At 39.6% G+C, this 18,302-nt stretch overlaps 1 protein-coding gene across 4 annotated transcripts in view; it reads left to right on the top strand.

Moving 5' to 3' along the window:
* The window catches only part of LOC126336924 (HEAT repeat-containing protein 6), a 65,041-nt gene that overhangs the window by 11,395 nt on the left and 35,344 nt on the right, over positions 1 to 18,302 (top strand). For all 4 annotated transcript variants that reach the window (XM_050001081.1, XM_050001092.1, XM_050001101.1 and 1 more), the window contains 4 exons: positions 429 to 704; positions 6,522 to 6,737; positions 14,618 to 14,884; positions 14,988 to 15,172. In XM_050001081.1, the coding sequence (XP_049857038.1) occupies positions 429 to 704; positions 6,522 to 6,737; positions 14,618 to 14,884; positions 14,988 to 15,172 (944 nt within the window). The remainder of the gene's footprint in view (positions 1 to 428; positions 705 to 6,521; positions 6,738 to 14,617; positions 14,885 to 14,987; positions 15,173 to 18,302) is intronic.

Below are 18,302 nucleotides of genomic sequence, written 5' to 3'. Positions count from 1 at the left end.
ATGTGCCTATGCTATTAGCACCAGTTCTGTGTAGTGCCACGTTGTGTGTCACCACATTCTTCAATTATCCTTAATTTATGAGCATGAGTGTAGCTCCAATCAAAGATACAATAATTCTAACAGTAACAGTGAAGTGATCACGTACCTAAACATATCACTATACTGGTCGCATTTTAACTAAAAGATCACTTTGTAAAGTGTATTTTTGTACTCGACTGACATAAAATTTATATTACATTGTGTTAGTGTGATATATTTGAATGGTTTTATTCAATAAATCTAAATGTTTACATTTTTCATGATGGTGCTAGGCAGAGGTATTAATTAAAAAAGCTGGCAATGTGGGTGGTTTTAATTTTTTTTCAAAAAGTTTCATTTCTCAGAAAGTAGCTGAAGGAAATTATATTTTTAAATCATTTTGTTTTCAGCTGTCATGTGATATTTTTTCTGAAGATGGTACTCTGATGCTTCTCTCTGACCAAGAAGATAATGATGTGTCCAGAAAACTATCAGTGACATCAGTGTGGGATGTTCGCTTGCTTGCTCTGAGATGTCTCCAGTCTGTTACGCACATTGCAGATACTACAGTAAATGATCAAAATTCTATCTTGGAATTAGCACAACTTGAAAAATGTGCTTGTGTTTTCTTTAGCTACCTCCACGCCGATAGAAAACAGGATCAAAATGAACTAAATTATGTGAAGGTTAGTAAGAATAGTTGTTTACATTTTTAGTATAACTATTTTTTTGGGTTACCCTCTTGGAACTGCAATCACACAATATCATAGAAGTGCATATGAATATTCTTGGTGTATACTGTTGATGAAAAGTTGACCAGAAATACAAGAGCTTTAATAAGTAGCTCTTATGATGTTACAGTGGACACTTTACTTCAGTGTATGCATATGGTCACTTTGCAAGGAAAGTAAAACAGAACTGGGAATAGACTTTGAAAATTATAAGAAATCTAGCTTCATTAGTTCTCGTGAATGCAGTGCCCATTAAATCATTCCATTACCTTTTTTATCTATTGGAAAAATGCATGAAATATTACATGGATAACGTTTTATGTTCATTTTGTTTGCTGGTATACTTCATGGCCTGATGGAAGTCTTCCTGTAATCTGGTTAAAATTATTGATGATTGACACTTCATGTGTTGTAGCTGGTTTTGTCCAATCAGAGTGCTAAACATCATGCCTGAACCATTCGCCGTTGTCAAACTGCCGCAACAATTAGGTCACATCTAATGCCTTGTCTGGCCCGTCTGGATGTGACCTAGCATGCCAAACTTGAAACACTTTCTTTCACGATGTGGACATTCTTTCGTACTGTGAGTAGAAAAACACTGTGGAGAAGATTGCTACACTTTATTCTAAACTACACCTTCTGTACAACATGACCAAAAGATTTTGCTTTTAATCTGAGCCCCATTTTTATTCACTTTAACATTAACTGTAGACTAAGTACCTTGAGCACTACAAACAAGGGAAATAGACGGAGCCTGAAAATCAGCTTCAGTTCTGTCCACAATACTTTGAGATTCTGTGATTGACAGAACTGTGTCCAGGTCAGGATCTGGCAGTTTAGGATAATAGCAAGTATACATGCACCAGACTGTAACTTAGTCTGCAAGACCACTTGAACCCGCAACTTCTTGTTAGCCCTTGTAGTTCAACAATCCGCTGTTTTCATGACTGTTCAGGGTGCTTCTTAAGACAAAAAGCTTTAAACCTCGCCACAGAGACTTGAATCTTTGTCTTGTAATTCTCGTCCTAAGGATTTCCTGATAATCAACAGCTTCTGGTTGCGAGTTGGCCAACAGTGCAAGACACAGACTCTGATAGTGGTCGGAAAGACAGTAATGCATACCGTACTTTAATACTGTCTGCTGTGAAGTGTGCTGCTAGATGAGCACAGTATTCTGACCAGTCCTCTCAGTTGCTGTCAAACTGCTGAATCTTGGGTGCAGCAATTGGTTGTGGTGTTGCTTGTTGTGACAATAAGGTCGTAATCTATGGAACACTGAGAACCTGTCATTCAGTCTGCTGTGTCTGAAACTGAGCAACTTCTGTTAATGATAGTTCATGTGGGGGTTTTGGCATGGTTAAACATTTTAGATTAGGTACAAAACACAGAAAAATTATTGCTGCTGTGGCTAGTGGAACACCAGCCATGTCCACACAGGCAGGTGAAGATGGCATTCCATTAAAAAAACTCTTCATTGCCATGTTGATATGACATAGCAAGCATAGACAAAAGTTCTACAGTTTTAACTTCTGAAGGATGTTGAGAAGCTTGTACTACATATAGGTATCATTAGATCAGTCCCAGCAAAACACTTCAAAAACAAGTACTTATCTTTAGAAGGCACCCCTGCTCGTATTTGGGACAATAATACACAATATGTTCTCAGAAAGCACTTAGTGATAAATTTTTCTTTAGATCGAACAATAATACTGCAGAAACTTCCTGGCAGATTAAAACTGTGTGCCCGACCGAGACTCGAACTCGGGACCTTTGCCTTTCGCGGGCAAGTGCTCTACCAACTGAGCTACCGAAGCACGACTCACGCCCGGTACTCACAGCTTTACTTCTGCCAGTATCTGTCTCCTACCTTCCAAACTTTACAGAAGCTCTTGCAGAACTAGCACTCCTGAAAGAAAGGATATTGTGGAGACATGGCTTAGCCACAGCCTGGGGGATGTTTCCAGAATGAGATTTTCATTCTGCAGCGGAGTGTGTGCTGATATGAAACTTCCTGGCAGATTAAAACTGTGTGCCCGACCGAGACTCGAACTCGGGACCTTTGCCTTTCGCGGGCAAGTGCTCTACCAACTGAGCTACCGAAGCACGACTCACGCCCGGTACTCACAGCTTTACTTCTGCCAGTATCCGTCTCCTACTGGCAGAAGTAAAGCTGTGAGTACCGGGCGTGAATCGTGCTTCGGTAGCTCAGTTGGTAGAGCACTTGCCCGCGAAAGGCAAAGGTCCCGAGTTCGAGTCTCGGTCGGGCACACAGTTTTAATCTGCCAGGTAGTTTCATATCAGCGCACACTCCGCTGCAGAGTGAAAATCTCATTCTGGAATAATACTGCTGTTTTTGAAACTCTTTGTAGTTCACATACTGAATAATTGTCCTACACAAAAACATCGCCAGACTAACAAGACAGTCAAATATCTCTTTCTTATACTTAAATTTAAACTTACTGCTCTGACTAACGACACCAGCTCGCTGCTAGATCTGAGCTACAATGAGACTGTTATCACAGTGAGCAAGCAACACTGTGGTCTCACGTAAATATACTTTCATACAGTGGCAGCATACAGGATTTCTCAAGAGCATGTTTTTGTCAGTGCCTCTCATGTTTGTGGCTGTGTATGTCAGTGACTATGTTTAGCTTGTGGTTCTGTCGTGAACTTAACTCTTTGGATGACACCTCACCCTCCATCCTTCTCTTGTAGTCTCCTAAGTTCTTCATCTAATGCTTGCAACATTACTTGGATTCCTGCAACAGGGAGAACGAGATAATGAGGAATAGAAACCAATGTTATCATCATGTACCTGGCTAGGCTTGTAATCTTAAATGCTTGTCTGAAACAACACACACTGGTGACAAGCGGAAACTGTATGAAACAGTTTTGAAATTGAATAGCTGTGCCAGGTGTAGATCTAGTATCCAATGGTGACATACAGAAAATCTGTGCTGGACCGGGATTCGAACCCGGATTCCATGCTTATTGTGAGTGGTAGCCTTAATCACTTCAGCTACCTGTGCATGCTCACTGGACTGATCCATTTATGTGTGTCACACTGTCTACATTTGTCGATTGTGAAGGTGATGAAGTTAGTTGACTATGATAAGAGGGTGTAGATGATCTGACATGTGGAAGTTTGGATTGGTCTGAGGAGCATACACATATAGCCAAAGTGGTTAAGGCGACAACCTGAAAAGGGCGGAAAATTGAGGTTTGGGTCTCAGTCTGGCACAAATTTAAATAAGTCACCATTGGATAGCAGATCTTTTCCTAATACAGCTGTCAGGGAAATCAGTCAGTGAATTAATTAGGAAATCACTTACTGTAATTAACCATGTGTATGTGCATATGATGAGTGTAAGTGTATGTTGTATAGCATAGAGTAGGGTAGTGTCTTATTTGCATTGTCGTTATGTGGTGTTGATAATGATGGTGATGGTAGTGATGAGACAAAATCTAGTGCTGACACATAGCTTATTCATTGTGACACAAATGACTCCAGATTCTACAGATCGATCATCACGAGACAGCATCACAAGTCCTTCCTACATGGTATGTGTGAAGATGACTGCAATTCAGTCCATGCATTTGATGTAAAGTTTGGTAATAAGGAATTAATATTACCACCATTCCTCCACTTGCCAACCATTAGAATTTTAACTGGCTTCCTCTGAGTCAGCTGACACCACAGAAGAGTATTTTATCAACCTTGTCTGTTGAGGTAGGTTATTTTGTGTAAATTGAAGTGGCAATTGATCAACAAATGTTTGAGTAATCTGTAGCTATTGCAACAATGAGATCATTGCCACTGGGGATAGAAGTGGAGCATTTTATGTTTCTTTTAATGTGGACTAAGTGAGATTCCTGGTCAGGATTTTACTTCAGTAGTAGCGCTGCTTCTCTCCATGTCTATCTTCTTGCATTTCTTGTAGTGACATTTTTAAAATTACAAACGCAACACTGTTTAACATAAGTTGTGAACCTTCCACATTTATTGACATGAGTAATATAGTGATCATCAACATATATTTAATAATTTAGGCACTTCATGTACCACAGGTCAGTATCTGCACTACGGATGTTTAGACAGAGTGGTATCATTTTTACAGTACATCTGTGCTGTCAAATTGTAACAAACGACATGAAGGTGGCTTTAGTTACATAGTCCCTGCACATAGTAGCTTTTCACATGAAGTAACTTGTCACATGATGTTTACAGTTTGATTATAAGGCACTGTCTGACTTTTTTACTGATTACATTTTGATGCAAACTCACATTTGATTGACTAGATAGCTTACATAATTGTGCAGAGAGTCTGAACGACTATATCTGGATAAGGATAACTAAGCGATTGATAGTTGTTCACAAGGCAGCTGCCATAGCAACAGCCAATCAGTGTGAGAGTGAAGTCACACCTGCCCAATGCCCAGTTGTCATATTGAATTGCTACCTCTTGTTACCAGTCAGTTGCAGACAGTTGTATTCTATTAAGTAATTCTTGTGATTTTTTATTTTTTTATTTCTTTGGTTTGGTATGTTTCTCTTACTGTGAATTTGTTTCAACTATAAAGTTGCTTTAGGAAAGGAGTAAGAATATTATGCTCTTGCAAAGTGAACTCAGTACTTCATGTTAATGGGGCACTAGACATCTGCTGTTACTGGAGGTGTATTGCACTTGCACTTAATGGTGAACTGACAACACCCTCCCCTTCCACACAATGTCAAACACTTCTTTATTCTATCCTATACTTTGCAGACTTAATCAAGTATTGTTGTGCACTCATTCTTACAGAAATATGTAAGATTAAAAGTTAAAATCTGCTAAAATATTTTAATTATGAACCCTAAAAGAGAGCAAAAGCAGAACATAGAAAATTATAGTAAGCAAAAAAGAAAGCCCTTTCAACTGTTACTTGTATTACCACAATAAAGGCAACTATATAGATACTATTTTATATAAATGATCCCGAATTCCATGGAATTCACAGAGCCTGCTGGAAGTTGCTAAGAATGAAATTTTCAAAACCAAATCATTAGCTAACAAGAGAGTTCTAGTAGAAGAGGGTAATTTTGGAATCTGAAAAAATTCAAGCTACAAATAAGTTTCACTGAATTTTGGAGATAAACATTATATCAGATTGATTGTTTTGGAAGGTGAATTTTTGAATAGAATAATTTTTTAACTAGGAAGATTTTGAAAAACAGTAAGTATTTATTGAAAAGATGAAAAATGAACAGTTATTTCCTCACTGGAAATTTCATCTCTGTGTTATTTGCTTACCTTAAATTGTAGATATTTCTTTATAAAAGAATTTCCAGGTATTCTAACTTTGAAACTACTGTTAGTGGTTTAAGACATTATGGGATAAATAGTAAGTCTCACTGTAATAGGGCATGAATTAGAAATTAGTTATTTTGTGTAACCGTCACATGTGTTTTCCACAAAACAGAAACAAATAATGAGGGAAATTATTGTATATTTGTGCCAGGTGTGGTACGAGAACTAGGAGGGGGGGGGGGGGGGGTGTTTCCACCTTGTTCCTTTATTTTACAAGGTTTCTGGAAGTGGTTTTTTTTTTTTTTTTTTTTTTTTTTTTTTTTTTTTTTTTTTTTTTTTTTTTTAAAAGTGGACATAGCAAAAGCACACAATTTCTATGTAGTTTTATTCATAGTTTCTTCCCAATATAGGGCAAATTAAATTAGTTGCATATGTTGGGGAAAGATTTGTAACTTGGATGGAATATTTATCTCTTATATTTCAGATAATAATCACATGCTTGCTGGGACTGCAAAATATATTTTGTCAGTCAAAAGAAATGTTGGACAAATATGTTGGTGATGCCCTTGGTATTGTCAAAGCTTATATGTTGTTTGGTTTACCAGGCCACACAGAGCTCAAACCTCAGAAAGTCTTTCCAAGTATATTCGCTCAAGCTGATTTAAGACCACCCTCAAGCAATTCAGTAAAGGTGAATAAGGTATGTGTGTTTGGATTTATAATGTTTGTCGTTTAACAAGAAATTCAAACACAAATGTTTTTACGGTTAATGTAAATAGGTTAAGCATTACCTGTTGCTCTTGTTCATGTGTAGAGTGGATGTTGGCAATTTGCTTCCATGTCAAGTTTCACGCATCTAGCACTAGGAAGTGAATTACCCACATTGTGTGAATTGCCTTTACTTAGTGTTTTGCATTTTCTGGTGATTCATGTTTCTGTTCTACACATTGGTGATAACATTTGCAGCACAGTGAAAACAAAACACAACAAATATCAGTTTTGCATCATATGTACTGCATGCTCAAATACGCAAATGTATAACACTGCATCACAGCCATAGGAAATAGGTAGGATTAATGTCATCTACATTCTGTAGTGTATAAGAATAAATTACACAATAGATTTCTCATTCAGAAGCTGTATTTGAATGTTGTTTGTTTGAGATTATGTTATACCTCATGTAAGAAAAAGAAATAATTACCAGCACTTGTCAGAATTAATCAGTGCCAGAGTTGTAGCCTGTCAAGACTACAGTTTATTAGTCTGGAAAGGTGCGACATTTGTTTGTTGTGATTCCGTGGTCATCATATTAATATGGCTCATTGCATTCAGGAGGGAGATGCTAAACTTCATGTAGGAACTCAATGATCCAAGAGGACAGACATATTGTTCCCTCAACCATGCAAAATTGTACAGCCACATCATTAACTTGAGTCAGCAAATGAGCTTATTTGCAGCAGAACAAATATTCACGTGTACAATGTTGCGACGTCTAGACATCTTTATGGGCAAGAGAGAGAGCAGCACACTGATTGTGGTGCATACAGTCAACACTGGACACAGAAGTGACACCTGGTTGTTTTTCCAGATGATTTCTGGATCTGCATCCAGCTATACACTGGACTCAGAAGTGTGTGGAGGCTTCAAGGAGACCAGTTTGTGTTTGTTGCAGCCATATGGGTCAACAGCTGGTGTGGCGGTAATGCTTGCTATTAAGTACACAGTACGATCACCTTCAGTTCTCATAGACCAGGATGTTCCAGCTGAAGACCCTACCAGGTGACAGCTGGGCACCTGGAGGTATCAATGTGCAGGGAAACAGTTTACAATAAGGCTGCTGGGCCATAGTCTACGTAATTGTACTGCACTGGCTGAGCATCCTTGCATAAGAGTGGCCATGTGGTTTGTACACTTACAGCATATAGGATGACTCAAGTCTGTTGATATTTGAAAGTGCACTAATTCACAGAATAAAGTAGGTGGAGAGGTAAAAATTAACACACCTACCTGAATAGACATGGGGGCTTTACTGAAATCAAAAGCAAGTGAAATAACTGGCCAACAGATGGTGCTGGATAGCAGCATGTCAGAGATGCTATGTGAGAATCTTGAATAAAATTAGATGTATTGAGAGGGGGGATCATATCAACCCCGTCTTGGCTGACAAACCCCATCTTGGCTGACAAACCCCAGCTGGAAGGTACGACTTTCATGCAGGGTGGCACTCCTTCCCATATTGCTACATGTGTGTAAAATCTCTTGTGCGAGTCATTTGACGAGGATCGTTTACTGAGCTGCCACATCTATCATGCTTGGCCTTCCATGTCCCCAGGCCTCAATCCATGTGTATATTTGTTGCGGCGTTACCTGAAGTCGCAATTCTACTGCGATCATCATACTCATTAGGGATGCTAGAAGACAACAGGGGTGGGGGGAGATTCAAGGTCAGGTACACACACGTAGCACATGGCTTGTAAGCCAAAGATGCTAGAGTTTTTCCAGAGATTGATCAAACATGACGACAAAGTGATCTGTGTATAAAGCAATGAGACAATGGTAATAAAAGGAAACAACAAGAACTACAGGCTATATTGAAGAAAGATGGAATATAGTAAAACAGGAAGGGGAAGCAGTATATCTCAGATTATGTTACTACTAAGTGAACTGATAGACAGTGAATTAATTGTCTGAATCAAAGCCCTGTGAGAATATTGAAGTAATAGTGAAACGGCAACTATATTGGTAATAGAAGGCCAGTGACAGCATCAGTAATGGTCTGTATAACAAGCCCAAGCATACCATAGATATATTAAAAAATCTTGTTTCATATGTGCATTACTTGTGCACTTTACATGTTCCACATTGTAACGGCTACTGTACCGTGTGATAGGGCAGTGGAACATGCAACCAACTAACTGTCTTGTGACTGAAGTGTGGAACTTGTCTAAGCCATGACAAGTGTGGCGATGTTTGAGATATCAGGGGTGTGTACATTGCTTCCAGCGTCAGTTCGACTGCAGCACTCTAACTAGAATGGCCATTGGTGATGTGCAATGTTTTTGATAATTTTCCATTTTAAATGGAGTTTCACTTTACAGATTTTCAAAATAAAATGCAATTATGTCACTAGGCACTCACTGCAAGGTTATTTCAGTATATAGAACAGACAACTGCTTAATAACACCTCCAAAGTAATGGAGTGTGCCTTTACGAGGTGCAATCAAGTTCTAAGGCCTCCGATTTTTTTTCTAATTAACTACTCACCCGAAATCGATAAAATTGGTTACTTCTCGATGTAATCGCCCTGCAGACGTACACATTTTTCACAACGCTGACGCCATGATTCCATGGCAGCGGCGAAGGCTTCTTTAGGAGTCTGTTTTGACCACTGGGAAATTTCTGAGGCAATAGCAGCACGGCTAGTGAATGTGTGGCCACGGACAGTGTCTTTCATTGTTGGAAGAAGCCAAAAGTCACTAGGAGGCAGGTCAGGTGAGTAGGGAGCATGAGGAATGACTTCAAAGTTGTTATCACGAAGAAACTGTTGCGTAACGTTAGCTTGATGTGCAGGTGCGTTGTCTTGGTGAAACTCTCACGCGCAGCCCTTCCCGGACGTTTTTGTTGCAGTGTAGGAAGGAACTTGTTCTTCAAAACATTTCCGTAGGATGCACCTGTTACTGTAGTGCCCTTTGGAATGCAATGGGTAAGGATTACGCCCTCACTGTCCCAGAACATGGACACCAACCTTTTTTCAGCACTGGCGGTAACTCGAAATTTTTGTTGGTGTCGGTGAATCTGTGTGCTTCCATTGAGCTGACAGGCGCTTTGTTTCTGGATTGAAAAATGGCATCTACGTCTCATCCATTGTCACAACCGACGAAAAGAAAGTCCTATTCGTGCTATCGTTGCACGTCAACATTGCTTGGCAACATGCCACACAGGCAGCCATGTGGTCATCTGTCAGCATTCGTGGCACCTACCTGGATGACACTTTTCGTATTTTCAGGTCGTCATTCAGGATTGTGTGCACAGAACCCACAGAAATGCCAACTCTGGAGGCGATCTGTTCAACAGTCATTCGGTGATCCCCTTAAACAATTCTCTCCACTTTCTCAATCATGTCGTCAGATCAGCTTGTGCGAGCCCGAGGTTGTTTCGGTTTATTGTCACACGATGTTGTGCCTTCATTAAACTGTCGCACCCACGAATGCATTTTCGACACATCCATAACTCCATCACCACATGTCTCCTTCAACTGTCGATGAGTTTCAATTGGTTTCACACCACGCAAATTCAGAAAACGAATGATTGCACGCTGTTCAAGTAAGTAAAACGTCGCCATTTTAAGCATTTAAAACAGTTCTCATTCTTGCCGCTGGCGGTAAAATTCCATCTGCCTTATGGTGCTGCCATCTCTGGGACGTATTGACAATTAACGTGACCTCATTTTAAAACAATGCGCATGTTTCTATCTCTTTCCAGTCCGGAGAAAAAAAAATCTGAGGCCTTAGAACTTGAATGCACCTCGTATCTTTGCCTATGATATTTTCTTAACATGAGTAATAGTCAGTCTTAATGTCTGCTGTAGCATACTTGTTTCATGTGTATGATTTTTCACCTAATACATCTTCATTGTCATAATGTTTGCTCTTAATTCAATTGAAGTCAGGTTGTAATAATGTTATTTCAAGACATAATCTCAAGAAAGAACTTCTTTTAACATTGAGCTTTTGTGAGAACACAGCAGATTCTGGTTGCCTTAACTATCTGTAGTAATTTCATAGATTTAATTCAGTCAGATGGTGCACAAAAAGGCCAAATAGTGGAAAATTTTGATGAATTATTTGGGCGAGTTTTATATATATATTTTTGAGGGTGCCGAATTTGAATTTTCAAAGTTACACCAAAATTTTGTCCCAGAAATTGGTCAAAACTGGAAAAAGCCTAAAAAATGGAACTTTTTCATTTTTTGATTATAACTCTGAAATGACGCAATTTTTAGTGAAGCTGACTATTATGTAAATAAAGAGCGTAAAATTTCCCCCAAAATAGATCTCAGTGACTCTTTTCATCAGATCAAAATGTGATGTGTAGTACATGTTGAAGTTGGCATGATTTCAAAACTGAAAAGATGGGTATTGCAGGACATACACCTCTGCCCTTATAGAATCTTGTTGCATGTTCATTGCTGAATTCCGTAGTTGGATGGAGGGTGTGGGGACAGTAGGTTGCAGTAGGCTCAGTTCGGGATCATATTTGGATCGAAGAATCTGTTGTTAACATGACTCCAATCTGTGCACTTCAGAAAAGTTGGTGCTAGAGGGGAGGACCCATATGGCCTGAATTCTGAAGCAGCCATTGAAATTAAACATGTTGTCTCCATCTTTATGTTGTGCTGCAGGGTGATCCACTTCACTCATGGTCATAGTTGGCAGTGGCCATTCATCCTTATGGACAGCTGGTTGGTAGTCATACAGATATATAAAAGACTGAACAATGATATCATCAGAGTTGGTCCATGACACAGCTACGTTCACTTCACTTGTGGTCATAGTTGGCAGTGGCCATTCATCCTTACGGACAGCTGGTTGGCAGTCATACATATATAAAAAAGACTGAATGATGATTTCAGCAGAGTTGGTTCATTACACAACTACTTTCACAAGTGAGCTGGCCCCTGATGGGGTAGGATATGCATGTCACAGGACTGGAATAGAAATTGCTGAGTGGGTGAATTGGGCAAATCTGGGTCTTCTGAAGGGATTGGTCCCTACAGCAAGGGGTTGGTGTTGGTAGTGGTATAGTGTTAGACTGTAGGATGTATTCATTCTATGGCAACCAGATAATCCAAGGGAAGTTTTTCATCTGGGAAAAATGTGTGAATTTTTTTATCTCTGAAAAACATGGAAATTTTTCATATTTTGGTTTCCAGTTATATCTTTTTAGTTTTGAAAGGTAAGAGCTGATGCTCTAATGAGGAATTTTACTTATGCCCTGTACTGCAGAATAATATTGCAACAATGAAACAGAAATGAGACAATAACACCAACCTATAACTTTAGTTGAAAAAAAAATGTACCATTTACAACAGCAAAACACTGTGTGCACTCAAGTGTCTGCAAACAGCAGAATGTGTCAATGGCTTTAAGATGAAGAATGTGCATATCACAGAACATCAAAATATCAGAAGTTCAAAGTGGAAACAGACAATGACAGCAGCATTCCACGCAATACTCAGGCTCGGTCTTCAAAGTTTCAAGCATAAAGTGAAATCGTGTCATGTACAACTACTATAATCACTGGTCTAAAATTTTGTAATATGAGAACATGTAGTGTACATATTGGTGCACATCAAAGATCTTTCCAAAGCATGTTTTTTGCTGGGTTTTGTTTTCTAAAATCCCGGGAAGTGAGTGAAAGCTTCATCATTCAAAAAACTGATAAGTTTTATAGCTCCAATGGAAAGTACTCTGTCACTGAACACAGAAAAAATGTACTTTCACGTGGGGTATAGTGTGTCTTTATTGGATAAAAAGTTTATTTTTAACTGGGAAAACTTTTTTCTTTTCCTTCCTCTCTCTGTGTATACACCCTGAACTAGGACGCCGTGCAGGTATTGTGGGTGCCGGAGCACCACTTTGCCAAAGATGAGGAGGACTTTGGTAGGATGTCCTAATTTCAGGCCCTGAAGAAGGATATTGTCCCTTTTTCCAGTCCAGGGTGGTATTGAGTGATGCAGGGGGCACTCGCTTGTTGCTGGTTCTATGGGGGGGTCTGGGAGAATTTGGGGTGCATGATATATGGCACGGGACATCTTTCGGGGATTAGGTCTGGGGGATGGTAATTTCCTCTCCAACCTCAACTCGTTTCGTTCCATCAGATTCGCCTGGTCCTACTCCAAATCCCATGCCACTTTCCTTGACGTTGACCTCCATCTGTCCAATGGCCAGCTTCACACATCCATCCACATCAAACCCACCAACAAGCAACAGTACCTCCAGTACAGCTGCCACCCATTCCATATCAAACGGTCCCTTCCCTACAGCCTAGGCCTTCGTGGCAAACGAATCTGCTCCAGTCCTGAATCCCTGAACCATTACACCAACAACCTGAAAACAGCTTTCGCATCCCGCCACTACCCTCCTGACCTGGTACAGAAGCAGATAACCAGAGCCACTTCCTCATCCCCTCAAACCCAGAACCTCTCACAGAACCACCCCAAAAGTGCCCCACTTGTGACAGGATACTTCCCGGGACTGGATCAGACTCTGAATGTGGCTCTCCAGCAGGGATACGACTTCCTAAAATCCTGCCCCGAAATGAGATCCATCCTTCTTGAAATCCTTCCCACTCCACCAAGAGTGTCTTTCCGCCGTCCACCTAACTTTCGTAACCTCTTTTTTCATCCCTATGAAATCCCCAAATCACCTTCCCTACCCTCTGGCTCCTACCCTTGTAACCGCCCCCGGTGTAAAACCTGTCCTATGCACCCTCCCACCACCACCTACTCCAGTCTTGTAACCCGGAAGGTGTACATGATCGAAGGCAGAGCCACGTGTGAAAGCACTCACGTGATTTACCAGCTGACCTGCCTACACTGTGACGCTTTCTATGTGGGAATGACCAGCAACAAACTGTCCATTCGCATGAATGGACACAGGCAGACAGTGTTTGTTGGTAATGAGGATCACCCTGTGGCTAAACATGCCTTGGTGCACGGCCAGCACATCTTGGCACAGTGTCACACTGTCTGGGTTATCTGGATACTTCCCACCAACACCAACCTATCCGAACTCCGGAGATGGGAACTTGCCCATCATTATATCCTCTCTTCTCGTTATCCACCAGGACTCAATCTCAGCTAATTTCAAGTTGCCGCCACTCATACCTCACCTGTCATTCAACATCATCTTTGCCTCTGCACTTCCGCCTCGACTGACATCTCTACCCAAACTCTTTGCCTTTAAATATGTCTGCTTGTGTCTGTATATGTATGTATGGATGGATGTGTGTGTGTGTGTGTGTGTGTGTGTGTGTGTGTGTGTGTGTCCGTGCGTGCGTGCGTGTATACCTATCCTTTTTTCCCCCTATGGTAAGTCTTTCCGCTCCCGGGATTGGAATGGCTCCTTACCCTCTCCCTTAAAACCCACATCCTTTCATCTTTCCTTCTCCTTCCCTCTATCCTGACGAAGCAACTGCCGTTTGCGAAAGCTCGTAATTTTGTGTGTGTGTGTTTGTGTGTTATTTTATTGTGCCTGTCTACCGGCACTTTCCCGCTTGGTAAGTCTTGGAATCTTTTTAATATATTTTTCCCATGTGGAAGTGTCTTACTATTTTTTTTACAGTACTAAGTAATGTAGGCTAAATATTACATCAAAATTGGGATATCGAGTGTTTGGAAATTGTGTTATTGATTTTTACTAAGTGAGAGTATGTTCTAAAATAGATTGAATCATGGAGCTGAATGCGGTTAGTTCTACTGGAAAAATTGTAGACAAAATAAGAGACAAAATTGTTCGTGTGTGCCTCATCTCAAAGTAAGAAAAGAATTTTCTTCGTAACTCTGTTCTCTGTTTCTAGAACTCAAAAGTCAAACTAAGGAACCCAAGACAGGCCAAAAAGACAGAGTCCAGGCCAGCTGACATTGAACACTGTGCATGGAAGACCTACTCAGCAATGGAAGGTTCATTAAAATCAAGTGCACAAGATTACAATACTGTAGCGACTTTTTTAAAAACAAGTGAGTCTGATTATTCAGATTCAGAAACAGGACAGACTGCAAAGACAAGGAGCTTTCAGGGCAGAGTGAGGCAGAGTTCTCAGTGCTTACTGCAAACAATAATCAAGGTTTAAGGCAAAGTATAACAACAAAGATTAACACTCTTTTTGGTATTTGAAATACCCGTTGCAGCTTTTCATTATAAATCTAGTTTCATTTTTAATTTTTCAGGTTATGGACAAAAAAGTATTGTTTGGGTATTTGTCCAACTTTTTACCTGATGGTACAACACCAACTAGGACTCTCATGACTTGCCTTCTGAGAGATCCTTCTTCACAATGTAGACTGGAGATTATTAATTCTTTGTCAGCCATATTTATAGCTTCAAAAATATATTTTCTACAAGCTGAACGCAGGTGACTGTTATAACTTATTTTTAATAGAGAAACTTCATATTTATAGTTATTACTTTACCTTTTCCTCTTGTAAGCTTACTTTCAAAATGTCAGTTACAAAACTGTTTGAAGGGGAAGGGTAATTAGGTGGAAGACTATATAAAAGGAAATATTTCACTTTGTTTACAAGTCACTACACTTATTTCAAAACTATGTCATCATATGCGACAATCAACCATTCATAATTAATAAGGTCTTTCTAGCCAGTTACTCTTCATTTCCAAAGGAAATTTTGTTTGGACTTCTTCTAACCCCCCTGTTTGCTCCCTTGGTCCATTAAATCTGCCTTATAGCATGCCAGGCCAATTTTTTTTGGTTGTATTTCTTGAGTTGATGAGTCTGGGCCTTTTCTGTTGTGATGTTCAATAAATTCTATTCGCTTTTCCTGTGTTTTGCATTAAAACTGTTTATAACGAAGAAATAAATTCCAACAAAAGCTGTTTTAATGGTTATGAATGAAGATTCACAAAACTCACTGCTATTAATTTTAAAAAGCTTGTCAGTGTGAAAATTGCAAGTGAAACAGCAAATCTGAACAATGATGTACAAAATGCAACAGCTTTCAAGCCCAGCATACGGTCTGTAAAGAGCTAAAATTCGAAAAACTCAACATAGCAAGTACAGTATCCAAAATAGTAAAAATCATTAATGAAAAACTTGGAAATAATCATATGCTTATTTATACACATAGAAAGCTAGCAGTTTTTCAGTCTGGTTAAACCTTGGACCTTGATCAATGTTGCTGTAGTTTCCTTTTTTTAATATAAGTTTTTAAATTCCTATACCACTTTACAAAGCGTATCTACTTGTACCTTTATCTTTCTCTCTTAACAATAGGTTTATGTTTTTCACAAATTAGCTGCAGAGGAAATGTAGACATAATTCTAGGGCCATTGAAGAAATTGTTGTATAAATCTGATTTCTTATTTTCCAGTTCATAGATATGAAATATGGCAGTTACAAATTCTGAGTGTTCCTTATGCTTCATTATCAATGGCAGGAGGTCCAAAATAATTAAAACTTGAAAAAAAAAAGATTAAAAAAAAGTCTTGAGACACACACACACACACACACACACACACACACACACACACACACACACACACACACCAGCTCTCCAAAATCAGTGTAACACAGTCAAAAATGTATCATTATTCAATCTTATGTCTTAGTGCTATACAAAATAGTAAACCTGTTACGATCTTATGGCGTTGTGAAAGAAATTCCTCCACTAGAAATAAACCACATCAGACTCTTGTGTGTAACAAGAAAGCAAACAAGTTGCATCAAAGATCAAAGGTTAGGCACATGTCAACTTGAATGTAGTGATTGCTCCTCTTTACCTTGGACAGATTGGAAGATAAATTAAAATGGGTTAAAGTTGATCCAATATCCTGAATCTGAACAAATTCACATAGGGCAAGTACCTTGTTCAAAACAAACATTCAGTTAATAATATCATCAGTAACCACCAAGCCATACAACAGCTATAGAAGGAATGAGATATGATTTCATTTAAAGACTTCTAAATGTTTGTTCATAATACATAGTCCCACCAGTAGATATTTAATGTGCAGTAATATGCGGATGATATAAAAATCCCCCCCCCATGAACCATGGACCTTGCCGTTGGTGGAGAGGCTTGCATGCCTCAGCGATACAGATAGCCGTACCGTAGGTGCAACCACAACGGAGGGGTATCTGTTGAGAGGCTAGACAAAAGTGTGGTTCCTGAAGAGGGGCAGCAGCCTTTCCAGTAGTTGCAGGGACAACATTCTGGATGATTGACTGATCTGGACTTGTAACACTAACTAAAACGGCCTTGCTGTTATGGTACTGCGAGCGGCTGAAAGCAAGAGGAAACTACAGCCGTAATTTTTCCCGAGGGCATGCAGCTTTACTGTATGGTTAAATGATGATGGCGTCCTCTTGGGTAAAATATTGCGGAGGTAAAATAGTCCCCCATTCGGATCTCCGGGCGGGGACTACTCAAGAGTACGTCGTTATCAGGAGAAAGAAAACTGGCATTCTACGGGTCGGACTGTGGAATGTAAGATCCCTTAATCGGGCAGGTAGTTTAGAAAATTTAAAAAGGGAAATGGATAGGTTAAAGTTAGATATAGTGGGAATTAGTGAAGTTCGGTGGCAGGAGGAACAAGACTTCTGGTCAGGCAAATACAGGGTTATAAATACAAAATCAAATAGGGGTAATGCAGGAGTAGGTTTAATAATGAATAGGAAAATAGGAATGCGGGTAAGCTACTACAAACAGCATAGTGAACGCATTATTGTGGCCAAGATAGACACGAAGCCCACACCTACTACAGTAGTACAAGTTTATATGCCAACTAGCTCTGTAGATGACGAAGAAATTGAAGAAATGTATGATGAAATAATAGAAATTATTCAGATAGTGAAGGGTGACGAAAATTTAATAGTCATAGGTGACTGGAATTCGGTAGTAGGAAAAGGGAGAGAAGGAAACGTAGTAGGTGAATATGGACTGGGGCAAAGAAATGAAAGAGGAAGCTGCCTGGTAGAATTTTGCACAGAGCACAACTTAATCATAGCTAACACTTGGTTCAAGAATCATAAAAGAAGGCTGTATACATGGAAGAAGCCTGGAGATAACTGACAGGTTTCAGATAGATTATATAATGGTATGACAGAGATATAGGAACCAGGTTTTAAATTGTAAGACATTTCCAGGGGCAGATGTGGACTCTGACCACAATCTGTTGGTTATGACCTGTAGATTAAAACTGAAGAAACTGCAAAAAGGTGGGAATTTAAGGAGATGGGACCTGGATAAACTAAAAGAACCAGAGGTTGTACAGAGTTTCGGGGAGAGCATAAGGGAGCAATTGTCAGAAATGGGGGAAAGAAATACAATAGAAGAAGAATGGGTAGCTTTGAGGGATGAAGTAGTGAAGGCAGCAGAGGATCAAGTAGGTAAAAAGACGAGGGCCAGTAGAAATCTTTGGGTAACAGAAGAAATATTGAATTTAATTGATGAAAGGAGAAAATATAAAAATGCAGTAAATGAAGCAGGCAAAAAGGAATACAAACGTCTCAAAAATGACATCGACAG

This window comes from Schistocerca gregaria, chromosome 1 (genome assembly GCF_023897955.1).
Source record: "Schistocerca gregaria isolate iqSchGreg1 chromosome 1, iqSchGreg1.2, whole genome shotgun sequence".
NCBI classification, from domain to species: domain Eukaryota; kingdom Metazoa; phylum Arthropoda; class Insecta; order Orthoptera; family Acrididae; genus Schistocerca; species Schistocerca gregaria.
Note: the sequence above shows the minus strand (reverse complement) of the source record. Positions and strands in the feature narration are given on the sequence as shown.